General features: G+C 44.9%; 1 protein-coding gene across 4 annotated transcripts in view; it reads left to right on the forward strand.

The window, feature by feature from the left end:
* Positions 1-26,988, forward strand: part of LOC143297186 (uncharacterized) — a 79,430-nt gene that overhangs the window by 22,729 nt on the left and 29,713 nt on the right. For all 4 annotated transcript variants that reach the window (XR_013057223.1, XM_076609387.1, XM_076609386.1 and 1 more), the window contains exons 6-10: positions 7,382-7,714; positions 9,453-9,500; positions 18,928-19,150; positions 22,184-22,245; positions 22,921-23,020. Coding sequence is in view for 3 of the 4 variants with exons in the window: in XM_076609387.1 (XP_076465502.1) it covers positions 7,382-7,714; positions 9,453-9,500; positions 18,928-19,150; positions 22,184-22,245; positions 22,921-23,020 (766 nt within the window). In the remaining variant the exon portion in view is untranslated. The remainder of the gene's footprint in view (positions 1-7,381; positions 7,715-9,452; positions 9,501-18,927; positions 19,151-22,183; positions 22,246-22,920; positions 23,021-26,988) is intronic.

The following is a 26,988-nucleotide window of genomic DNA, read 5'->3' on the forward strand; positions in this document are numbered from 1 at the left end:
TAGGACATTGTCTAATGCTAAGCCAGCTGAGGGCTTCTAATATTGGATAAAAAATTGGCGTTAAGAGTTAGGACATTGTCTAATATAATGCTAAGCCAGCTGAGGGATGCTTAGATTGGATAAGGAATTGGCGTTAAGAGATGAAAATCCAAACGACATTGCAACAAAAGAGGGGAACCTCAATACCTTGTCAAATAAACAAATAAGGAAAATATTCGCCCGAAAACAAAACCATGAAATATGTGCAGCTCAGTTTTGGAAATGTAAGCCAGACATCAATATAAGCGACTACTTCAAATTAGCATACGAATGTACGAAAGAATCACGACTGAGGTTACTTCACTTCAAATTCATACACAATATTTACCCAACGAATATTCTGCTTGCTAAAATGGGTGTAACGGACACAAACAGATGTAACTGGTGCCAAGAAACCGATTACATTGAACATGCCTTTTACTCCTGCCCCAAACTTTCCTCCTTTTGGAAACATGTGAAACAACTCATTCTCACACGTTACGATACGCTGATTTCCATGGATGAAAAAGTAGCTCTGTTTGGTACAACAAAAATGGACATTCCAACTGATGAAAAACGAAAGGAAATCAATACGATATTGTTAATAGCAAAACTGTCCATCTCCAATTTTAAATACGGCAAGTGCAAAAATCTTGACCTTATCTTTGAATCAGAACTCAGCCTACGTAACCTATGATCAGTATCCGTTAAGATACCAGAACACTGAGTCAGGCCCACAAAAAATCCTGAGGGTAGTATTCAGTGTGCACATACATATTATTGTACTTAGGTGTAGAGCTTGTGGAGTGGGAGGGGATTGAGTGTGTAAAGGAGACACAGAGAGAGTGAGAAGGTGTGTGTGTGTATGTATACTATGCCTCTCTTTCAGGGAGTATGATTTTGTGTGAAGCCATCATGTATGTGTAATATATGTTGCAAGAGACAAAAAGATAAAAAAAACAAAAAACAAAAAAAAATAAAAATAAAACTGAAAGACAAAAAAAAAAGAACCTTCCAGGGATGCTGAACCTATCCTGCTCACTTGCAGAACTTTTAGGCATCCACTGATTTCTCCTAAAAAAAAAAAAAAAAAAAAAAGAATTGGCGTTAAGAGTTAGGACATAGTCTAATATAATGCTAAGCCAGCTGAGGGCTGCTTAGATTGGATAAGGAATTGGCGTTAAGAGTTAGGACATTGTCTAACGCTAAGCCAGCCGAGGGCTGCTTAGATTGGATAGGGAATTAGCATTGAGAGTAAGGACAGTGTCTAACGCTAAGCCATCTGAAGGCTGCTAAGATTGCCCATGCAGCTGAGCCCAGGCCTGGCACTGGTGGGTAACAGTGGGACAGAGACTGAGTTGATCTGTCTGGCTGATGTTTGGATGCTCCAGGAAGGGTGCAGGTTGTTCGCACTGGCCTTCTGGACTGGGTCAAAAAGCTGGACAAGAAGTGAAGACCCTAAATTCTGACGTTTGTAAGGCCTTCTTCCCACTCACACAGTTGTCTTGCTTATGTTGATCTTCATTCCACAATCTTGCAGATGCTGTTGAGTTGAATGAGTTTTCTTTCAGCTGTGTGTTTTATCTTATGACATGTTTTTCTGGGTCATTTTCAAACAGTGGCTGCTGAGTCAAGCTCAGGGTGTCCCTGTCTGGTTGGTTTTGACGGTGAAAAGGAGTGGGGACAGAAGACACTCTTGTTGAAACCCAGATGTTAGGAACAGGATGGTCAGTCTACTTGAGGTCATCGTGGCACTGTGTGCCAGGTTGTCATGACGTTGTGACACAGAGACAGCGGAGTAAGGAACTGCCAACTCAGACACTACATTCTTCAGTGCTTGTGCACAGGTTGTCATGACGTTGTGACACAGAGACAGCAGAATAAGGAACTGCCAACTCAGACACTACATTCTTCAGTGCTTGTGCACAGGTTGTCATGACGTTGTGACACAGAGACAGCAGAATAAGGAACTGTCAAATCAGACACTACATTCTTCAGTGCTTGTGCACAGGTTGTCATGACGTTGTGACACAGAGACAGCAGAATAAGGAACTGTCAACTCAGACACTACATTCTTCGGTCCTTGTGCACCAAAACCTGTTATGTTACCAAGGGATGTAAGTCTGCCGGCGTTGCCAGTGATCCTTGGCACGTGAGTAGTGTCCCTCAACACAGTCTGCCCACAGCACCTATCCCCTGTCAAAGACCAAGCTTTTAGACGGCAGAACAGAGCTGGTGCGCAGGGCTGGATGAGTTACAGTGTTGAGGACGTGGCCTTTGATGCTGACTGACTCCAGGACTTCCCTCTCTGTTTACACAGCTACATGCCTCTTCTCCCTCCACTAATGCACAGGGATTTCTGCATGGGGATGCTGGGGTTTTTTTGTTTTTGTTTTTTTTAGTATGAATAGTATCCCCGCATTCTGGATGCAATAGCTGAGTGGTTAAAGAGTTGGACATTTAATCTTAGGGTCCCGGTTTCAAATCTCAGTAACAGCACCTGGTGGGTATAGGGTGGAGATTTTTCCGATCTGTCAGGTCAACATATGAGCAGACCTGTTAGCGTTTTAATCCCCTTAGTGTGTACACTTACACAGAAGATCGAATATGCACATTAACCTTCACCGTACTTTGTGGGTCTGACAGACCCATTTTTGCCTTAAAAAATGCCTTTAAAATATATTTGGTGTCCGATTAATTTGAAATTTCATGACTTTTGTTGTCACAACATATGCATCATTTTAGTAAATTAATGTACACTTTAACTGATTAGTTAATCAGTTACGTAATTGTGAAAATTTTTACCTGCATTCCTACGTTGTGGGTCTTACAGACCCATACTCCCCAAAGAAGAGAAAACACTAAGTACCCTTATTCGTAATTCGTGGGTCTCTCAGACCCATACTCGCAAAAGAAGGGAACAAACCAATAATCCCTTTGTACTACGTGGAACGAAGTGATTGTGCGTACATGACTGATGACACATAGGCTACCTCACTGCTTCTGTAGTTGGCTGGCACATCGCATCCGGCTCTCACGGAGAACACAACAGTACAGCAGGCTACCGGTGTCATTGCCTCAGGCAATTGCAAGTTATATTTTGATGATTATCAAGTTTATTAATTGCCATCAAGTTAGCTTGCCATCTGTTCGATACTTTAGGTCGATTCCAACATCGCCATCTCTGAAGGCATCAGTAAGCATTGCAGAGAACATGAGGCTGAACAGCGTTGGAGCCAGGACGCAGCCTTGCTTGACACCATTTGTGACAGCAAAAGGAGCAGATGTTTCGCCATTGTCCTGGACTCGAGCCTGCATGCCTTCATGGAATTGGCTGACCAAGGAAATAAATTTCCGAGGGCATCCGTACTTTTTTTTTGTTTTTGTTTTTTTGTTTTGCTGCCCCATCATCTGCGCCGTTTCAGTGGCATTACTCCCACGCCGCTCATTTAGATTCCCCCATACACGGCCACACCCCGGTTCGTCCGTCGCAGTCCCAGCGTCGGCAGTCCACAGGGAACCATCGATGTTAGGTCGCCTGGAGGCCACACACCAGAGGAGACCCTGCACTGCTGCTGAGTCACTTCAGTGGTGTTCATTGGTGCCTGTTCTGTTTTAACGTACTTAGGACACCACCTACTAAGCCCCCTACTAACGACAATAATGGCTTAATCGCGGAGCCAGACTGAGCGAGCGTCTCTCCCAGAGTGGAGACCGCCACCACGTCCCTCAAACAACAGCCCCCCCATGAATCTGCCGACACTGACGACATTGACAGGACTCACCCAAAGCACGGAAGTGGAGGGGTATCGAAACTGAGGTCACCATGAGAGCAGGGCATGAAAGGTCACAGACTTTGAGACTATTTTGTTTATATTGATGACGATGAAGGGGGAGGAGGATGACGATGATGATGACGATGTTGCTATGGAGGTCCATTTTGGTTTGGGACTGCGTGACAAGGCTGTACTCTACGCTTCCTGTCATAATGATATCCCGGCGTTAACCAGGCCCGAGAGATACAGACACTTGCAGTGTTGGTCAGGTAATTAGAGCAACACACCCAAAGACGCATCCTTGAAGTGGATGACACTCGACTGTGTGGTCCCAGTCTCCCCATTTAAGCCCACAGCACACTCAACTCTGGGTAGGAGCCGGTCACGGGCCGAAAAACCCACCTCCACTGGGATTCGAACCCGCGTCCTCCCAGCCGTCAGTCCGCGACGCTAACCACTTCGCCACGGCGGCTGGTAGGGCATCCGTACTTGGCCATGATCTTCCACAGTCCCTCTCTACTCACGGTGTCGAAGGCCTTGGTGAGGTTGACATAGGTGGAGAACAGAGCAGCATTTTGCTCCTGACATTTCTCTTGCAGCTGCCTTGCAGCAAACACCATGTCGGTGGTTCCGCGCTCTTTCCGGAATCCACATTGGCTCTCAGGCAAATGACCTTGGTCAAGGTGTGCTGTGAGGCGGTTTAGTAGGATCCTGGCAAGTATCTTGCCTGCGATGGAGAGCAAGGAAATGCCCCGATGGTTATCACAGGCTTGCCGGTTCCCCTTTCGCTTGTACAAGTGAATGATAGATGCATCTTTGAAATCCTGGGGGATCATCTCTTCTTTCCACATGAGTGAGTACAGCTGATGGAGCTTCTCAGTCAGCACAGTGCCTCCATCGTTGTAGACCTCTGCTGGTATGGAGTCTGAGCCAGGTGCTTTGCCACTGGATAGCAGATGGATTGCTTTCTGGGTCTCAAGAGGTGTTGGCGGATCGTCCAGTGTTTCGTTGATGGGGACTTGTGCGAGACGGTCTATGGCTTCATCATTTATGAAGGAAGGGCGATTTAAGACACTGTTGAAGTGCTCAGCCCAGCGTTCGATAATTTTCTCCTTCTCGGTGATCAAGGTATTCCCATCTGCACTGAGGAGGGGGGATGATCCTGAGGATGTGGGGCCGTAGACTTCTTTTAAGGCATCATAGAACCTCTTCATATCGTGCCTGTCAGCATATCCCTGGATCTCATCAGCTTTGTCACTCAGCCACTTATCCTGCATCTGGCGTAACTTTTGCTGAACAGTCCTGCGGATGGCATCGTACGCATCCTTTTTTGATGTGGACTTTGGGTTGCTGAGGTAGGTTTGATGCAGACGGCGTTTCTCATCCAGAAGCTGCTTGATTTCATCACAGTTTTCATCAAACCAGTCTTTGTGCTTTCTGGTCATGGGTCCCAGGGTCTCTGAAGCTGTACTATAGATCAGCTCACGCAGGGTCCTCCAGTCAGACTCCACATTCTGGTTGTCCAGAGAGGCGGATTCCAGACGATCTTCCAGCAGCTCCACAAAGGACTGTTTGATGGTGATGTTATTCAGCTTAGCGATGTTAAGCCGTTTTGGAGCCTTCTGGCCTTGGGGGCGTCTCTTGGGCTGGATTCGAATATTCAGCTTCGAGACTACAAGGCGATGGTCTGTCCAACACTCGGCGCCGCACATGGTCTTTGTTACACGTACATCTTGCCTATCCCTTTTCCTGACGATGACATATATATATATATATGTGTGTGTGTGTGTGTGTGTGTGCGTGCGTGCGTGCGTGCGTGTGTGTGCGTGCGTGTGTGTGTGTGTGTGTGTGTGTGTGTGTGTGTGTGTGTGTGTGTACACCCGCACATTCCAATATTCCGTTGCTCCTACAGTACACATGCAAACACACACATACCTCATCCTCTATACACACACACGAACACACACACACATGCGCGCGCGCACAGAGCTCTCCTGACGTGTATACTTACACGCTCGCGCACGCACACAAATACACACACACACACACACAAATATATATATATATATATATATACAGAGGCTGCCACACATACACACACACACACACATACAGAGGCTGCCACACACAGATACAGACACAGACATACAGAGGCTGCTATTGATTGGCCGGAAGAGGGGTGGGAAAAGATCTGATGACAGGAACGTGTTGCTCAGTCTATTGAAGTTGGAAAAGCCCACATTAATTTGTATGGGTCTGTCAGACCCACGATGTATGAATAGGGGGTAAGCTCTGGATTCCTTCTTTAGCGAGTGTGGGTCTGTGAGACCCACAAAATATGGATAAGTGGGAAAATAACCAAGTACGGTGAAGGTTAAAGATGTCAATGTTCGGTGGGTTATGGAAACAAGAACATACCCAGCATGCACAACCCTGAAAATGGAGTATGGTTGCCTACATGGTGGGGTAAATAAACAAAATGGTTGTACACATAAATGTTACATGTCTGTATGAGTATATGTGTGTGTGACTGAAACCTGATTGAATGACACAGGAAACGAATGATGAGCGCTGAATGGCAGCTGTCAGTCCGCTGTACCGAGGTAGGCAGCAGGCTGATGTGCAAATGACTCCATGTTTGTGAAGTGCTTAGAGCTTGGTCTTTGATGGGGGATAGGTGCTGTATTAAGTAAGTGTCCATATTATATCAAATTCTGTGCTGGAAATTTCCTTCATTCTGTTGCTCTCTTTATTTCTGTCATTTTTTCTTCCTTCGCTGTTGTCTCCTGTTTCTGCCCTCCCAGTTCATTCCCCTTTCTTTTTTCAAGGAATCCTTCACACTTTTTTCTCTTTTCCGCAGTCTGTGATGTACTGTCTGTGCGGTTTTACTCTGGTGATCGATAAGTTAGTGAGCTAATAAACACTGGGATGGACGCTAGCTGCCCTTTCTGCAGTGTTATTTGCCAATATGGCCTTTTTGTGTATTTTTGTGTGGATTTGAAGGTTGTTGTTTTTTCTCCTTTTTATGCTTTCCAACATTTTTTGTGATCTGGGGATGATGGATAAAGCAGAAGGGCTGACGTCTCATCACAGTCTGGACTTATTTGCCCTAAGGAGTTAGATGGTTTTGAAAAGCTGTCATGAACTGTGTTTTGTAGGTTTATCTTTATGTTGGTTTTGTTTGTTTGTTTGTTTTTTTTGTTGTTCTTGTTTTGTTTTGTTTTTGTTTTTTGTTTTTTTGTATGTGACAGTTTTGTGTTTAACACAGTTGGACATTTATATAGTTGGGAAGTCCTGTTTTGGCCCTTTGAGGTCGGTTGGACTAAAAGCAATGATAATAATGCAAAGGAATGATAGACACAGACATAAAATGTGTGTAAATTCAGTATTTTGGAATATACGTTGATGAGTCTACTCAGTAGTTTGGGGACTTCGTAAATCAATTCCTGTTTTTCTTCTTTTCCTTCTGCATAGGACATGTGAGTGTTTTTCCTCTTGTTGCATGAATGGCCTCAAATCCCAACAGACTAAGCTTGTGTTTTCACTGTGGACAGTGTTGACAGGAGGCAGTGTTTTCTGTGCTTCAGGAATGGTGGTTTGGTGGGGAAACACTGAGAGTTCGGCCAGTGGTGTCAGGAGTGAAGGACTGGCCCCCATTGCCACTTGCTGTGCCAGAGTCATGCCAGAGTCGGCAGGCAGCAGCTGACTTCCCCAGCGCTTACAGTTACCGTGACTACCAGCACACAAGGAACACATTGTGGATTGATTTTCCACATGAACATGTTGGTGCCAAGCCCTGCAGAAAAAGGAAGAGGAAACGTCCAGATAAGTTCATGTACCACCATGCTTGTGTTTCCCAGCAGACACTGCCCACAAAGCGGAAGAAAAAACACAAGCGGAAGAAAAAAACTGCATACTTGGTAAGATGTAAATGCGTTATTGTGAACGAGGCTTTCATGTTTGTTGTCTTGACAACAGTGATAATGATGAGCTCACCACTCCTCTCTGGCCCCACACTCTCAACACCTCTACCTCCCCTTTCTGTCCTCCAAACTAGAGTAGAGATCCACTTCCTTGGCAGTAATGAGTGTCTTTTTGCCAGCCAGTCTTTCTGTGGCTCTGCTGTTTGGCTTGTTGCAAAATGATCTGTCATGAAGTCTTGTCTGTACAGATTATACTACATGAAACTTGTGCCCCAGGTAAATGTTGCAGAATGATCTGTCATGAAGTGTTGTCTGAAGAAAGGTGTACCACAAGTGAATGTTGCAGAATGATCTGTCATGAAGTGTTGTCTGAAGAAAGGTGTACGACAAGTGAATGTTGCAGAATGATCTGTCATGAAGTGTTGTCTGAAGAAAGGTGTACGACAAGTGAATGTTGCAGAATGATCTGTCATGAAGTGTTGTCTGAAGAAAGATGTACGACAGGTGGATGTTGCAGAATGATCTGTCATGAAGTGTTGCCTGAAGAAAGGTGTATGACAAGTGAATGTTGCAGAATGATCTGTCATGAAGTGTTGTCTGAAGAAAGGTGTACGACAAGTGAATGTCACAGAATGATCTGTCATGAAGTGTTGTCTGAAGAAAGGTGTGTGGCAAACGAATGTTGCAGAATGATCTGTCATGAAGCGTCTGAAGAAAGGTGTATGACAAGTGAATGTTACAGAATGATCTGTCATGAAGCGTTGTCTGAAGAAAGGTGTATGACAAACGAATGTTGCAGAATGATCTGTCATGAAGTGTTGTCTGAAGAAAGGTGTGTGGCAAACGAATGTTGCAGAATGATCTGTCATGAAGTGTTGTCTGAAGAAAGGTGTGTACAGACAAATGAATGTTGCAGAATGATCTGTCATGAAGTGTTGTCTGAAGAAAGGTGTGTGGCAAACGAATGTTGCAGAATGATCTGTCATGAAGTGTTGTCTGAAGAAAGGTGTGTGACAAACGAATGTTGCAGAATGATCTGTCATGAAGTGTTGTCTGAAGAAAGGTGTGTGGCAAACGAATGTTGCAGAATGATCTGTCATGAAGTGTTGTCTGAAGAAAGGTGTGTGACAAACGAATGTTGCAGAATGATCTGTCATGAAGTGTTGCCTGAAGAAAGGTGTATGACAAACGAATGTTGCAGAATGATCTGTCATGAAGTGTTGCCTGAAGAAAGGTGTATGACAAACGAATGTTGCAGAATGATCTGTCATGAAGTGTTGTCTGAAGAAAGGTGTATGACAAACGAATGTTGCTGAATGATCTGTCATGAAGTGTTGTCTGAAGAAGATACTTGAAGAGAACAGATAAAACATTTGCCCCAGGGGAATGTGCATTTTCAATGAGGACTTCCTCAAAACAAGACAAAAATATCTTTAGAATTGGACATGGTCTCGGATTGAACACAGACTGAATTGGCCCTGCTGGTTGAAATCTGTAAAACAGCTGCAAGATGGTTCGCAGCATGTAGAGTGTGACTGCCCAAATGACTGAGACCTGTTGCTGAAGTCCAGGCTGTTGAAGGTTGGCCATGGAAGACTGAAGAGTGTGAGGGGACAACTGCCAAGGTATGGCACACAGAGAAATCTGTTGTGTCAAAAAGTAACACAGTACAATACAATATTTGTTGTCATTTGGTTTGTGTCCATTGGGCTAATTTTGATTTTTTTCATTTCAGGAGAGGGCGGCCTCTCTTCCTTTTGGTGTTGCCGCCAGTGGTTCAGGGGTGAGTGCCTACATACAGTGTAAGGTTGTTTGACGTGTGTAAAATGTACCTGGGTCCTTCAGTAAGTCTTGCAATACAACAATTCCAGGAAAGTTATAATGTTCTGCTTACTCCACTTTTCTGAAGAACGCTTCCTCAGCTTGTATGCACTCCATCATCGGCTCAAACCAAGTTGTCATGACGTCAGCCCACTTGACCTGGGGTATGTCCATGATGAGACCCTTGAAGAAGACCTGAGCATCTTCTGCACACTGAACAACTGCTGCTGCAAGTTGGGAAACAGAAAGCAATCACAAGGGGCTAAGTCAGGAGAATATGGGGGATGAGTGAGCAGTTGTACACCATTCTCTTTCAGGAAGTCCACAGTGGCAGCAGCTGTGTGAGCTTGGGTACTGTCATGATGCAGCAGTAGTCTCTTGTTCCACTTGTTGGACAGCGTACACACCATGCTTCAAACACCTTTGGGAGGCAGACAGTGATACACCACTCAGAGTTTACTGTCCTTTCTGGGAGGGGTACAGTCGTAACATGGCCTGATTTTGCCAAAAAAAACAACAAAAAAAACCCACGCAACTATTTCTTTGTAATGACTCTTGGAATGACAGAATTTTGTTGGTGCATTTTCATCTGGAAAGACCCAAACTGCAGATTGCTGTTTTGTTTCTGGATTTTACTGGTACCCCCATGTCTCATCCCCTGTTATGATGTCCCAAACACCTTTCAACCCTACCCTATTTCTGGTCTTCTGTCAAGTGGTGAGGTACCCAGCTGGCATAACGCTTCCATACATGGAGGGGTTTATGAAGGATGGTGCTGATGCTCCCTGATGAAATCTTGTCTCCTTCATTTCATCAGTGCTGACACAAAGATCATCTTGGATCACTGACGTCACCTGCGCCATTTTGGGTCGGTTACCACGGGTACAGGTCAGCCACAATGGTCATCATCTTTCAGGGTGGGTGTTCCACATCAAAACTGCATGTGCCACCTAACGACTGTGGTTTGTCATGGTGCTTGCTTCCCAAAACAATCCAGCAACTTGGAAGCATTGCTGATAACTCTTTTCCTGGTGAAAGTTGTACAGCATCATAGGACGAAAATCCCATTGACTCAGCTCAATTTCAGCCCCAGGGGAACCGTCACTCTTACCAAATAATAATAATAATAATGGGCATTTGTTCAGCGCTTTCCTCCCTTAAAGAAAGCTCAAAGCACTTTACAATAAACATCAAACACACTCACACACATGCGCGCAATAACTCACAAAAGAAAGAAGAAAAATAATGATTTAGCTCACAATAATATAAAACAGAGTCAGAGACTACGCGTATTACATAATTACACACACACACACACACACACACACACACACACAACGAAAGAGAGAGAGAGTTTGCATGGCTTATAACTGGTGGTGGTGGTGTGCCCATCGAGATCGATGATGACCATCGTTGTCATCCAGCTGGGGGATGGGGGGAGGGTGGTGGTGGGGTGGGGGGGGCGGGGGGGGGGGAGGATGCTCATGAATCTATCTGTGAATGCGCAGATGACTGAATAGTCCAATCTGCGCACGAAATGTTCGCTGACAGTTGGGGCAGACAAAGACAGGCATATCAGGGGGCTTGTTTGCCCATGACTTTCTGGCCTGCCTCTTCTGAATAGCTGCAGCAGTCCTGTTGGCCTCGCACAACTTGGCACCTTTGTGCACAGCAGCGCGCCATTTGTCACGGTCCACTGCAGATTCCTCCCAGGAGTCAGGGTTGATATCAAACGCTTTAAGAGAGACTTTCAGAGTATCTCTGAAGCGCTTCTTCTGACCTCCGTGTGATCTCTTCCCTTGTTGCAGCTCGCCATAGAAGAGCCTTTTGGGCAGCCGATGGTCTGGCATGCGCGCCACGTGTCCAGCCCAGCGAAGCTGGGACTGCATCAGGATGGTGAAGATGCTGGGAAGGGTGGCTTTTGCGAGCACCTCTGTGTCTGGGGTCCTGTCTTGCCACTTGATGTTCAGTAGCTTCCTCAGGCATGTTGTGTGGAAGTGGTTCAGCTTCTTGGCATGTCGTTGGTACACTGTCCAAGTTTCGCAGGCGTACAGTAGTGTGGGGAGAACTACTGCTCTGTAGACCTTTAGCTTGGTCTCAAGACTAATGCCTCTTCTGTTCCAGACATTTGCACTGAGTCTGCCAAAAGTTGCGCTTGCTCTTGCAATCCTGACGTTCACTTCATCGTCGATGGTCGCATTTCGTGATAGTGTGCTACCAAGGTATGTGAACCGCTCCACCGCACTGAGTCTCTGACCGTTGACTGTGATGTTGGGCTCAACGTAGGGTTTCCCTGGGGCTGGCTGATGGAGAACTTCAGTTTTCCTCGTGCTGATGGTAAGGCCGAAGTTCCTGCTGGCAGTGGCAAACTTGTTGACGCTGAGTTGCATGTCAGCTTCAGATCCAGCGTTGAGGGCACAATCATCAGCAAACAAAAAGTCTCTGATGATGTCTGTCATGACCTTCGTTTTTGCTTGTAGCCTTCTGAGGTTAAACAACTTGCCATCTGTTCAGTACTTTAGGCCGATTCCAACATCGCCATCTCTGAAGGCATCAGTAAGCATTGCAGAGAACATGAGGCTGAACAGCGTTGGAGCCAGGACGCAGCCTTGCTTGACACCATTTGTGACAGCAAAAGGAGCAGATGTTTCGCCATTGTCCTGGACTCGAGCCTGCATGCCTTCATGGAACTGGCTGACCAAGGAAATAAATTTCCGAGGGCATCTGTACTTGGCCATGATCTTCCACAGTACCTCTCTACTCACGGTGTCGAAGGCCTTAGTGAGGTCGACATAGGTGGAGAACAGATCAACATTTTGCTCCTGACATTTCTCTTGCAGCTGCCTTGCAGCAAACACCATGTCAGTGGTTCCGCGCTCTTTCCGGAATCCACATTGGCTCTCAGGCAAATGACCTTGGTCAAGGTGTGCTGTGAGGCGGTTTAGTAGGATCCTGGCAAGTATCTTGCCTGCGATGGAGAGCAAGGAAATGCCCCGATGGTTATCACAGGCTTGCTGGTTCCCCTTTCGCTTGTACAAGTGAATGATAGATGCATCTTTGAAATCCTGGGGGATCGTCTCTTCTTTCCACATGAGTGAGTACAGCTGATGGAGCTTCTCAGTCAGCACAGTGCCTCCATCCGTTGTAGACCTCTGCTGGTATGGAGTCTGAGCCAGGTGCTTTGCCACTGGATAGCAGACGGATTGCTTTCTGGGTCTCAAGAAGTGTTGGCGGATCGTCCAGTGCTTCGTTGATGGGGACTTGTGGGAGACGGTCTATGGCTTCATCATTTATGGAGGAAGGGCGATTTAAGACACTGTTGAAGTGCTCAGCCTAGCGTTCGAGAATTTTCTCCTTCTCGGTGATCAAGTTATTCCCATCTGCACTGAGGAGGGGGGATGATCCTGAGGATGTGGGGCCGTAGACTTCTTTTAAGGCATCATAGAACCTCTTCATATCGTGCCTGTCAGCATATCCCTGGATCTCATCAGCTTTGCCACTCAGCCACTTATCCTGCATCTGGCGTAACTTTTGCTGAACAATCCTGCGGATGGCATCGTACGCATCCTTTTTTGATGTGGACTTTGGGTTGCTCAGGTAGGCTTGATGCAGACGGCGTTTCTCATCCAGAAGCTTCTTGATTTCATCACAGTTTTCATCAAACCAGTCTTTGTGCTTTCTGGTCATGGGTCCCAGGGTCTCTGAAGCTGTACTATAGATCAGCTCACGCAGGGTCCTCCAGTCAGACTCCACATTCTGGTTGTCCAGAGAGGCGGATTCCAGACGATCTTCCAGCAGTTCCACAAAGGACTGTTTGATGGTGATGTTATTCAGCTTAGCGATGTTGAGCCGTTTTGGAGCCTTCTGGCCTTGGGGGCGTCTCTTGGGCTGGATTCGAATATTCAGCTTCGAGACTACAAGGCGATGGTCTGTCCAACACTCGGCGCCGCACATGGTCTTTGTTACACGTACATCTTGCCTATCCTTTTCCTGACGATGACGTAATCAATGAGATGCCAATGCTTTGAGCGTGGGTGCATCCATGACGTCCTGTTACGGGTAGGGAGGCAGAAAACTGTGTTCGTTATCAGCAGTTTGTGCTCTGCACAAGTCTGAAGCAAAAGCAATCCATTTGGGTTGCAGTGGCCCACACCGTGCTTTCCAATCACTCCATCCCAGGAGATGTAGTCAGAGCCAACTCTAGCATTGAAGTCCCCAAGAATGATGAGCTTGTCTGCTTTAGGGATAGCAGCAATGACAGAGTGAAGGTCCTCGTAGAACTTCGCCTTCACTTCATCCGGGTTGGTCATGGTTGGGGCGTAGGCACTGACAATGGTGAGGTGCTTCTGGCCAGATGCCAGTGGGAGTTACATGGTCATAAGCCTATCGTTGACTCCCTTTGGGATTCCAGCTAGCTTGCTGACAAGTGCTGTTTTTACTGCAAAACCAACGCCAGCCTCACGTCGCTCTTCGCTTCCTCGTCCACTCCAGAAGAAGGTGTAACCAGATCCCCGTTCACAGAGCTCGCCTTCGCCTGCAAGCCGAGTCTCACTCAAGGCTGCGATGTCGATGTTGTATCTGGCGAGTTCGGATGCAACTAGTGCCGTTCTCCTTTGGGGTCTGTCCGCGTTGTCTCTGTCCAGGAGAGTCCTTATGTTCCAAGCACCAATGGTGAGAGGAACGATCCTTGTTTTTTTCTTTTCTTTCTTTTTGTTTCGACCGCTGATGTAGGGTCCCCGCCAGCCGCGGTATGTTGGCCAGGGTGATATGGAGCAGGCAATTTTTAGGGCACCTTTTCTAGCCCCGTCCTCATGCCAGGGAGGTGAGCAGTGCATTCCTAAAGAGGGCTGCTCAGACGGCTGCCGAGCTCCATCGCTGCTCCTGTCGATGAAGAACGACCCTATGGCCTGAGCCGCCTGCGTGCAGGTCTGCGGCTGCGACTGCCAGTGTACCCACACCTGTCGTTTCGTCGCTCGCCTGTCGCCACAGGACTTGGGGGTGATGAAATGATGAAGGATGAAAGGTCATTTTGGATGACTGATGACTTGCGCGATGAGTTTGTTTAAAGTGAAGAGGATTTGCGCAACGTCGACCTCACTCTCTCGTCCGGGTCCACCAATTTCCAGTGGCAAGACTAAGTCAAGACGACTGGAGGATGAGCACGGATGCAGTGGATGACCAAGATATCCTTTCGGTGTCTCATCTTGCTCTCTGCACTCCACAGTGCGTTGCTGTAACCGCCTTCCTCTCCGTTGAACCGATAGGTTTCTTCCGCAGATTCTGCCGGATCCAGACTTCGCATGCATGGGTAGACACACCCCGGGGGCCAACTGTGTGTGGCATGCACACAGCACAGTGGAGCTAGATGGCCGTCGGTGGCTCTCCTGAGCCAACGCCCTTTTATGGATCTCCATAAGGGTGTCTAGCCACCCGCCTCACCAGTCCCGGAAGGGAGCGGTGGGAGTGCCGGTTTAGTCACCAGCAACCCGACCCTGAACAGGTTGTACTGGATTACAGGTTACCAGTAGCAGATCTAATGACCTGACCTGACACATAACTAAAAAGGTATGGAAGGTCTGTTGATAGGCGTTTTCAAAAGGATGTGTTTTCAGACCAGTTTTGAAAGATTGAAATGAAGGAGAGTGGTGAAGATCGTGAGGAAAACTGTTCCAGACATATGGAGCTGAATTAGAACAGGAAGAATCACAGAAGGATGGGGTTTTAACACGGGGAGCAAATAGCCACCGTGAAGATGATCTGAGTTGTCAATGGGGTGTGTAGGTTTGAATCAATTCTCTCAGATACTGAGGAGCAGCACCTAAAATGGAGTTGAAGGTGTGAATTGCAACTTTGTCTGAATGTGGGCAGAAATTGGTAACCAGTGGAGAGAGTGATATTGTCAGTCTTTTTGGTTCTAAAGATTTATCTTGCTCCTGCGTTTTGAACTTTCTGGAGCTTTTATATTAAGTATCTAGGACAACCAATGAGGAATGAGTTGCAGTAATCTAGTCTGGACAAGACAAGAGAGCACAGCAGAGTTTGTGTTGCTTGAGTAGTAAGGAGATGTCGGATGGAACTGATCTTTCGAATTTGAAAGAAAGTATGCAGCCTTGCAGAGATTGTTGACATGTTTCTTCATTGTGAGGTTTGAATCAAACGTCACACCCAGATTTTTCACTGAAGATACAAAGTCTACATCTGAATCTCCAATTTTAAGAGAGGAAGGCAAGGAGTTGTTTATAGACAGTCTGCTTGAAGAAATAAAAATAGTTTCAGTTTTAACTATAGTTTGTTTTGATTCATCCAAGCCTTAACATCAGCAATACACCTTACCTGACATTTTGCTTTCCTGAACACAAACAGATTTATGAAGCAGAATGAAATTTTACTTTTTACCAATTATGACACTGCTGTATATAATGACGTAATAATGATTATTGTGATGTCAATAGAACTTCTCTATTGCATCACTTATTGAAGGGCCCTCATATTAATTGAAATAGGTAAAAAGTGAGCAGTATGTTTGTTGACTTTCTAGTCAGCCTCCTGCATTGGTTTTGGTTTGATAACACTTATTTCCTCTCTTCAGCACCTCTTGTGGTGTTCCGCAAGGCATTGTACTTTCACCCCCTTTATTTACTCTTTTCACCAATGACTGCATAATTTGGCCTTGTACACAAATACAGGAACACAGGCCCAAGAACACACACAACACACACACACACACACACACACACACACACACACACACACACACACACACACACTATGACATGTACACAAGACTCTTAATAACATAGTATCTCTATGATTGTACCATATTTTGATTTCAGTTTAGTTTTCATAACCCCCTCAGCCCCTCCCTTCCCATTGTCCCCTTTTTTTGTCACCTACATAATTTCTGACACACCCATCCCACTTCTCCTCAATCCCCTCTGTCTGTCTGTTATTTCACTTCATCCCACTTCTCCTCAATCCCCTCTGTCTGTTATTTCACTTCATCCCACTTCTCCTCAATCCCCTCTGTCTGTCTGTTATTTCACTTCATCCCACTTCTCCTCAATCCCCTCTGTCTGTCTGTTATTTCACTTCATCCCACTTCTCCTCAATCCCCTCTGTCTGTTATTTCACTTCATCCCCACTTCTCCTCAATCCCCTCTGTCTGTCTGTTATTTCACTTCATCCCACTTCTCCTCAATCCCCTCTGTCTGTTATTTCACTTCATCCCACTTCTCCTCAATCCCCTCTGTCTGTCCTGTTATTTCACTTCATCCCACTTCTCCTCAATCCCCTCTGTCTGTCTGTTATTTCACTTCATCCCACTTCTCCTCAATCCCCTCTGTCTGTTATTTCACTTCATCCCACTTCTCCTCAATCCCCTCTGTCTGTTATTTCACTTCATCCCACTTCTCCTCAATCCCCTCTGTCTCTTGTTATTTCACTTCATCCCACTTCTCCTCAATCCCCTCTGTCTCTTGTTATTTCACTTCATCCCACTTCTCCTCACTCCCCTCTGTCTGTTATTTCACTTCATCCCACTTTTCCTCAATCCCCTCTGTCTCTTGTTATTTCACTTCATCCCACTTCTCCTCAATCCCCTCTGTCTGTCTGTTATTTCACTTCATCCCACTTCTCCTCAATCCCCTCTGTCTGTCTGTTATTTCACTTCATCCCACTTCTCCTCACTCCCCTCTGTCTGTTATTTCACTTCATCCCACTTCTCCTCAATCCCCTCTGTCTGTCTGTTATTTCACTTCATCCCACTTCTCCTCAATCCCCTCTGTCTGTCTGTTATTTCACTTCATCCCACTTCTCCTCACTCCCCTCTGTCTGTTATTTCACTTCATCCCACTTCTCCTCAATCCCCTCTGTCTGTCTGTTATTTCACTTCATCCCACTTCTCCTCAATCCCCTCTGTCTGTCTGTTATTTCACTTCATCCCACTTCTCCTCACTCCCCTCTGTCTGTTATTTCACTTCATCCCACTTCTCCTCAATCCCCTCTGTCTGTCTGTTATTTCACTTCATCCCACTTCTCCTCAATCCCCTCTGTCTGTCTGTTATTTCACTTCATCCCACTTCTCCTCAATCCCCTCTGTCTGTCTGTTATTTCACTTCATCCCACTTCTCCTCAATCCCCTCTGTCTGTCTGTTATTTCACTTCATCCCACTTCTCCTCAATCCCCTCTGTCTGTTATTTCACTTCATCCCACTTCTCCTCAATCCCCTCTGTCTGTCCTGTTATTTCACTTCATCCCTCTCGTAAGATTTGTTTACGTGGCATTTCAAGGCAGATAGCTCCTGCACCCTTTCAATATGACAGTCAGTATGTCATTCAACACACTGTGATCAAAGTTTTCTTGTCTCTCCATCCTGGTTTTTGTGTGCTATTGTTTACGTGAGGAAGACCCTGGGTTGAAACCTGTAGTTCCTTGTCTAGTTTTGTGTTGTGAACTGTCTGTCTCCATCCACTCACTGAATAAACCACTGTCCTTGTTAAAGTCCAAATGATGGTATGCAGGTGTTTTTCAGGAAACCACCCAGGTGTTTGTGAAGGAGCCAGCAACAGTAAAATGATGGTTTTGCGGGTGTTTTTCAGGAAACCACCCAGGTGTTTGTGAAGGGGCCAGCAACAATAAAATGATGGTTTGCGGGTGTTTTTCAGGAAACCAAACAGGTGTTTGTGAAGGGGCCAGCAACAATAAAATGATGGTTTGCGGGTGTTTTTCAGGAAACCAAACAGGTGTTTGTGAAGGGGCCAGCAACAATAAAATGATGGTTTGCGGGTGTTTTTCAGGAAACACACAGGTGTTTGTGAAGGAGCCAGCAACAGTAAAATGATGGTTTGCGGGTGTTTTTCAGGAAACCAAACAGGTGTTTGTGAAGGGGCCAGCAACAGTAAAATGATGGTTTGCGGGTGTTTTTCAGGAAACCAAACAGGTGTTTGTGAAGGGGCCAGCAACAGTAAAATGATGGTTTGCGGGTGTTTTTCAGGAAACCAAACAGGTGTTTGTGAAGGAGCCAGCAACAGTAAAATGATGGTTTGCGGGTGTTTTTCAGGAAACCAAACAGGTGTTTGTGAAGGGGCCAGCAACAGTAAAATGATGGTTTGCGGGTGTTTTTCAGGAAACCAAACAGGTGTTTGTGAAGGAGCCAGCAACAGTAAAATGATGGTTTGCGGGTGTTTTTCAGGAAACCAAACAGGTGTTTGTGAAGGGGCCAGCAACAGTAAAATGATGGTTTGCGGGTGTTTTTCAGGAAACCAAACAGGTGTTTGTGAAGGGGCCAGCAACAGTAAAATGATGGTTTGCGGGTGTTTTTCAGGAAACCAAACAGGTGTTTGTGAAGGAGCCAGCAACAGTAAAATGATGGTTTGCAGGTGTTTTTCAGGAAACCAAACAGGTGTTTGTGAAGGGGCCAACAACGGTACCACTGACAGTCCCAGCCAGGGCCACAGCCCAGGAGGTGTTGGCGTTGGTGACGGAGAGCAGCAAAGTGCCCTCACACCTGCTTCATGTGACTGTGGAGGGGCGAGCGTTGTCACATGCCCCAGCCATCCCCCATGGCTCCACTCTGCACTGCACAGTGAAGGGGCTGGGTGGAGCTGACGATGGTGGGTGTCCCGTCACACACTTCTCCTGCTTTACACTGTTGTTGTGGACTTTCTTTGGTTCACTTTGGTCCTGTGCTGTTCTGCTTTTAAACGGTGAAACCAGTGATAGGTATATTCTTCTTCAAACTGTTGTCAGTTGATGTAATCTGTTTTCTTAGACCAGCTTACACTTTCCAAAGTTTCATTGTTCCACTAATATGTTATCAGAAAGAGTTTTGTTTTTTTCAGGGCGTGATTATGTGTTGAAACACAGACTGCTTGCCATCTGACCCAGTTCCATTGTTTCACTGGGGAATATTAGGGGGTAGTATGTGTCGCTTCTGTTGCTGGTGCTCTGCCCAGTTTGTGTGTTGGACAGTTTGTGTTCACACCCATGAATTTCCTGTGGTTGCTTATGTGGTAATTATGTTTGCCTTTATTATGACTGCAGAATAGTGTGGCCCTTGTTAGCAAGCCTACATGATGATGACTGCAGAATAGTGTGGCCCTTGTTAGCAAGCCTACATGATGATGACTGCAGAATAGTGTGAGCCTTGTCATGATGACTGCAGAATAGTGTGAGCCTTGTCATGATGACTGCAGAATAGTCTGGGCCTTGTCATGATGACAGCAGAATAGTGTGAGCCTTGTCATGATGACAGCAGAATAGTGTGAGCCTTGTCAGGATGACTGCAGAATAGTCTGGGCCTTGTCATGATGACTGCAGAATAGTGTGAGCCTTGTCATGATGACTGCAGAATAGTCTGGGCCTTGTCATGATGACTGCAGAATAGTGTGGCCCTTGTCATGATGACAGCAGAATAGTGGGAGCCATGTCATGATGACAGCGGAATAGTCTGGGCCTTGTCATGATGACTGCAGAATAGAGTGGCCCTTGTCATGATGACAGCAGAATAGTGTGGCCCTTGTCATGATGACAGCAGAATAGTGGGAGCCTTGTCATGATGACTGCAGAATAGAGGGGACCTTGTCATGATGACAGCAGAATAGTGTGGCCCTTGTCATGATGACAGCAGAATAGTGGGAGCCTTGTCATGATGACTGCAGAATAATCTGGGCCTTGTCATGATGACTGCAGAATAGTGTGGCCCTTGTCATGATGACAGCAGAATAGTGGGAGCCATGTCATGATGACAGCAGAATAGTCTGGGCCTTGTCATGATGACAGCAGAATAGTCTGGGCCTAGTCATGATGACAGCAGAATAGTCTGGGCCTTGTCATGATGACTGCAGAATAGTCTGGGCCTAGTCATGATGACAGCAGAATAGTCTGGGCCTTGTCATGATGACAGCAGAATAGTCTGGGCCTTGTCATGATGACAGCAGAATAGTGGGAGGCTTGTCATGATGACTGCAGAATAGTCTGGGCCTTGTCATGATGACAGCAGAATAGTCTGGGCCTTGTCATGATGACAGCAGAATAGTGGGAGGCTTGTCATGATAACAGAATAGTCTGGGCCTTGTCATGATGACTGCAGAATAGTGTGAGCCTTGTCATGATGACTGCAGAATAGTGTGAGCCTTGTCATGATGACTGCAGAATAGTCTGGGCCTTGTCATGATGACTGCAGAATAGTGTGAGCCTTGTCATGATGACTGCAGAATAGTGGGAGCCTTGTCATGATGACTGCAGAATAGTGGGAGCCTTGTCGTGATGACTGCAGAATAGTCTGGGCCTTGTCATGATGACTGCAGAATAGTGGGAGCCTTGTCATGATGACTGCAGAATAGTGGGAGCCTTGTCATGATGACTGCAGAATAGTCTGGGCCTTGTCATGATGACAGCAGAATAGTGTGAGCCTTGTCATGATGACAGCAGAATAGTGTGAGCCTTGTCATGATGACTGCAGAATAGTGTGAGCCTTGTCATGCAGAATAGTGGGAGCCTTGTCATGATGACTGCAGAATAGTGTGAGCCTTGTCATGATGACAGCAGAATAGTGTGAGCCTTGTCATGATGACTGCAGAATAGTGTGAGCCTTGTCATGCAGAATAGTGTGAGCCTTGTCATGATGACTGCAGAATAGTGGGAGCCTTGTCATGATGACTGCAGAATAGTCTGGGCCTTGTCATGATGACAGCAGAATAGTGGGAGCCTTGTCATGATGACTGCAGAATAGTGGGAGCCTTGTCATGATGACTGCAGAATAGTGGGAGCCTTGTCATGAAGCCTACATGATGACTGCAGAATATTCTGGGCCTTGTCATGATGACAGCAGAATAGTCTGAGCCTTGTCATGATGACAGCAGAATAGTGTGAGCCTTGTCATGATGACTGCAGAATAGTGTGAGCCTTGTCATGCAGAATAGTGGGAGCCTTGTCATGATGACTGCAGAATAGTGGGAGCCGTGTCATGATGACAGCAGAATAGTCTGGGCCTTGTCATGATGACAGCAGAATAGTCTGGGCCTTGTCATGATGACAGCAGAATAGTGTGAGCCTTGTCATGATGACAGCAGAATAGTCTGGGCCTTGTCATGATGACAGCAGAATAGTGTGAGCCTTGTCATGATGACTGCAGAATAGTGTGAGCCTTGTCATGATGACTGCAGAATAGTGTGGCCCTTGTCATGATGACAGCAGAATAGTGTGAGCCTTGTCATAATGACTGCAGAATAGTCTGGGCCTTGTCATGATGACTGCAGAATAGTGTGAGCCTTGTCATGATGACTGCAGAATAGTGTGAGCCTTGTCATGATGACTGCAGAATAGTGGGAGCCTTGTCATGATGACAGCAGAATAGTGGGAGCCTTGTCATGATGACAGCAGAATAGTGGGAGCCTTGTCATGATGACTGCAGAATAGTGGGAGCCTTGTCATGATGACTGCAGAATAGTGGGGCCCTTTGAAGCCTACATGATGACTGCAGAATACTGGAGGCTTTGTCATCAAGCCTGCATCTTTCAGGTCCAGTCCTGTTGGTAAAGCAGAGAAAACATTTCTTCCACTTTACAACTTATGGCAAGGTCACTTGGCCTTTGTTTCAGTTGTTTTAGGTTCTGTATGTTCATTGCAGTTGTGTGTAATTGCAGGTAAATCAACCAGAGACATGATGCAGCAGAAAGCACAAGAGTTGAAGGAGGCTGGCAACAAGGTTGGTGGAACATCTTTCTTCACTTACCTGTCTGTGGTGGTCTCACCAGGTAACAGGTGGTAGTGGATTCACATTGTCGTTCATGTGGCAGTTGACTTTATTGCTGAGCAAACAAATGAATGTGCATGTGTCGAGATCATAGTGAAACAGTTTGGTTATAGAGATGTACTCCTGTTGATGTAAAGATATATTGTATTGTTTTGTATTGTATTATTGTAGATGGCAGGATTGGCATGATCAGATGCAAACTAACAATAACTTTGCACAGTTCAGATTCTTCAAAACATAACATGTATTTGAAACATACATTGGGATGGGATTGAACAATATAAAATGTGCATTGACAGAAATCTAGATTAAGCATTTCAAATATTGCTTCTTTTAGTTTCAGATAAAGTATCTTAAGTGAATCTGCATGTGGCAGGGTTCAAAATATTTGGGTCAGAGATAACTTTTGATTTATGTGGCATCAATCTTGCCAATTTCTGACAGTTTTGTGTATGTTTTACAATGTGAATAGAAAAAAACCCAAAAAACAGAATGCTTGATATTTATTCAGAACGTTGTATTTCATTTGTGTGAGAAGTGATGATGTGTGTCGGTCACAAGAAAAGAGACAGTTTTGATTTCAGATGGAAGACACTGATCTCAGATTTATTGTTTGGTATTTTTCAGATGTATTCTGAGAAAAAATATGAAGATGCTGTTGCTTTCTACACTGCTAGTATTAACATATGTCCTCTGGTGCCTGCTTACAACAACCGTGCTATGTGCTGTAAGTACGTCTGTGTTTGGCAGTATGTATGTATCTGCTGTTTGTCGTAAAACAAGTGATAAATCACATACATCCACTCACATCTGTCCTCAGTATCTTCAAGACATAAGAACACAACCATTTTATCACAGTCAAGAAAATAGAAAGTAAACTCTCTTCCATACGATTTCTCAAAATTAAATCATATATAGTATGTACAGAATTTGTTTGTTTTGAGGAGGATACATTACTGTATTTAATTATTGTTTATAGTCTTACACCTCTGGCCTTGTTAAGATTTCAAAATCCAAGTTGTAACAGACAGTGGAAATGCACCAAGATTTTAAGCCTGACATTGACAGGTCAGTCTGCTCAGAATGAACATAATAATGATGTATTAACATTTTTAAAAATCACTCAGAAATAAGAAAAATAAAACAAAATAAAAACCTGTAAACTATAATAAACCTCGTTAAGACAAAGAGGAAAGAATTTCACGCAAGCCAGACTTGTTGGTAGTCCGTCATGTCATCTGTGTGCTTCTCTTTGGTGTGGGCTGGTGTATGGAGTCCCAGTTTGGATCTGCATGGGTGACCACAGTGATGGCAGGGAAATTGACAGGTGCAGTAGCCAGATGGTTAACTCTATGGAGACGTAGTTAAATAGTGCATGTAGTTTTACTGTGACAGGCAAATATGGGCATATTTGAAAAATTCAATACACTTTCACACAGACAAAGACATACAGACAAAGACATACAAATTATATATCACTAGAAACTTTACCATCTCTTAACATTTTAAAACAGTTTTCTCATTAAATGCTGCTAAATAATTTTTTTTATATATAATTTAAATTATGTCACTAAATACTGAAAAACAAAAACAAACAAAAAAAGAAAGAAAGAAAATTGGTATACTGTACTCACCAGGCATGTCATTAATGATTATCCATAAGCTAATCCACAAGGCAGCATAAGATGATTTTCTCACACAGTAAGGTTCCCTGATTCTCATGAATCAGTTTGAAGTCAAATGTTGCACAACAAACTGTTAAAAAAATAAAATAGAAGATCACAACACTGGAAAGAGAGAAAAAGAAAAACCATACAAATCCATCACTTGAAAAAAAGGAAAATTTTTTTACACATTTCTGCTGCAGCTAGATTATTATTTGCTGTAGCCCTTGACTGTGTGGAGCACCTCAAAGCATGGAACAGCACAGAGGGGCACTTTACACTGTTTGCACATGATTGTGGTTGGTTTTTTTTGGTGTGTGTGTTTTTCACCTCTTGACGTGACGCTCCTTGTGCTTTGTGTTTGGCGTAACACACCTTCCACCCTCGCTGTGTTTTCCTGGTCTGCTGCTCCTTGGTGGGTGGAATGTTAGCAGGCCAGTGACTGCCTGGCCTCAGTCTCCCCATGTCTGCTCCTGTGTCTGGCAGATCTCCTCCTCATGCGTGTAAAGTGCTTTGAATTTCTGTAACAGACAGTGCTGTCATAAGAAAAAAAGAAGAAAAGCTTTTGCATGTATTGCAAAAAAGGGCAAAAAAAGAAAAGAAAAAAACAAAACAAATGCAAAATAAACATCAATAATATTACACAGCATATACACATGCATAATAATTCAGGAGTGACAGTATAAATAACACACACGCATGGGCACGCCCATGCATAATACACTGACACACCCATTGCACAGACACACACCCACACAATTTGATAAGTGCACACACAGAAAATGATAATTTTACATTAATATATACAGATTATTCATTAAAAATTGTAAAAATCAACATTATTTGCACAAGAAATAAATGAGCAAAGTATCAAGTTGTAAACACGCTCACCTCAACAGGAGTGGACGTGGCTGGAAAGTCAGTGAGAGTCCTGGGGTCCCAGTGAAAGGTGCAGCCAGTTGCAGCCAGTGGGAAGTCTGTCAGGTCTTTTACCCACTCATACAAGTACTCCTGTTCCTCATCGTCAATATCTACAGTCATAAAGTCCATCTTGTCTTGCAGTATGGCCGTCACTAGTGTCACTGTCGATTTCTGTCAAAAAACCTTCTGATTGTAGGGGTCAGTCAGCAAAGTTTTGTCGTCACTTTCAAAATCATCATCTGGTACTAACTGTCATCATCATCATCAGAAAAATCACCAGTGTCAAGGAGGTCACTTTCAATGTCTGATCCTTCTGTCACAATTTCGACAGCCTCACGCAGGGAGTACGTCCGTCTCGGCCGCCATTTTGGTTATGAAAAGATCGACCTTTCACCCAGTCTAGAAAAGTCTAGGAAAAAAAAGCCTTTCACGTGGTTAACGGTCGAGGGGAAATAACTCATTTTTTCCTAGACTGATCCCTCAAGACAGCCTGATTAGTTTCCCTTTAATTGAACACTGCTGAGTGTATGAACAAAATTCCACGATCTGCTGAATCCTACACTACAGCACGTCATTCTGAGCGGGAGGAGCGCCAGCACCGAAGCACCGGCACATCTCCAGTGAGTTAAAGCGTTGGACTTTCAGTCTGAGGGTCCTGGGTTCAAATCTCGGTGGAGCCTGGTGGGTAAAGGGTGGAGATTTTTCCGATCTCCCAGGTCAACATACATGCAGACCTGCCAGTGCCTGAACCCCTTTCGTGTGTATACGCACGCAGAAGATGAAATACATGTGTTAAAGATCCTATAATCCATGTCAGTGTGAAGAAGTTTATGGAAACAAGAACTTAGCCAGCATTCACACACCCCAAAACTGAGTATGGCTGCCTACATGATGGGGTAAATAATATTTAAAAAAACAAAAACAAAAATGGTCATACACGTAAAATGTTAAATGTTGCATGTTTGTCTGAGTGTGTATGTGTGCGTGCCTGAAATCTGATCGAATGACACGGGAAACGAATGATGAGCGCCCAATGGCAGCCGTCAGTCGGCTCTACCCAGGTAGGCAGCCTGTTGTGTAAATGATCCCGTGTTTGTAAAGTGCTTAGAGCTTGGTCTTGGACCGAGGATAGGTGCAATATAAGTATCCATATCAATCAATCAAATGGCAGGGAAATTGCCTGGGCTTTTTGGGCATTGCTGCTACTTCCTCAGCATAACTTGAGTGGGTGTACTTTGGAATTTTACAGGTTTTCATTTCATCAGCATTTTTGTTTTTGTTAAGTGTTTTTTTCCTTCATCATGCAACACACAGAACTTCCAGATTCAACTACTATCTCTCACTTATCTGGTAATTTTGTGCATGCACTTCAGCTCTTTAACTGGAAACCCAGAGGTGGATTCAGTCTCTAAAATCCTGTCCAGTTTCTTTATAGACATACTGACAGTTAGCATCAACCACCCATACTGAAAGTAATCTTCACTTGACCTCTGCAGTTAAAGAGCATGCAGTTGATTGGTCGGATCCTCTGACACTGCAGTGGGTGTCATACAATACTGCTGTCAGTTTTCCTGACTTTCTGAAAGAAAGATGTACTGGTGTCAGTCTTTCAAGTGAGGCTGAAAATACCTGCTAACATTTCAGGTACAAGGTAGGAGAGGAAAGCGAGGGGGTTGGGGGGTGTACTGTGTTGTATTACTCTTTTTGTCACAACATAGTTCTCCATTTGAAACTCAGGCTGCTGTCCCCAGGGAGATTGCATCGCTACACAGAGAGTGCCATCCATTAAAAAAAAAATTTCTTCCTGCAATTTTATTTGTTTTCCTATTGGTGTATCCTACTGATGTCAGAGTCTTTAAAGTGAGGCTGAAAATACCCTCTAATATTTCAAGTGTACGGTGGAAGAGGGGGGTTGGGGAGGAGGGGGGTGGGGGTGGAGGTAAAGCCACTCTGTTCACCAAGTCAGAAGGAGCTCAGTGTTCTTTGCTGTTTTTTTTTGTCTGGTCAGCTAAGCAGTTATTGCTTTGTTGTGTTCGAAATGACATTTATCTGTCTGTCTCTATCTTGCCTTTTTTTTTTTTTCCTTTCACTTGGTATTACCTTTATTTGT

Source organism: Babylonia areolata, chromosome 22, assembly GCF_041734735.1.
Source record: "Babylonia areolata isolate BAREFJ2019XMU chromosome 22, ASM4173473v1, whole genome shotgun sequence".
Taxonomy (NCBI): Eukaryota; Metazoa; Mollusca; class Gastropoda; order Neogastropoda; family Buccinidae; genus Babylonia; species Babylonia areolata.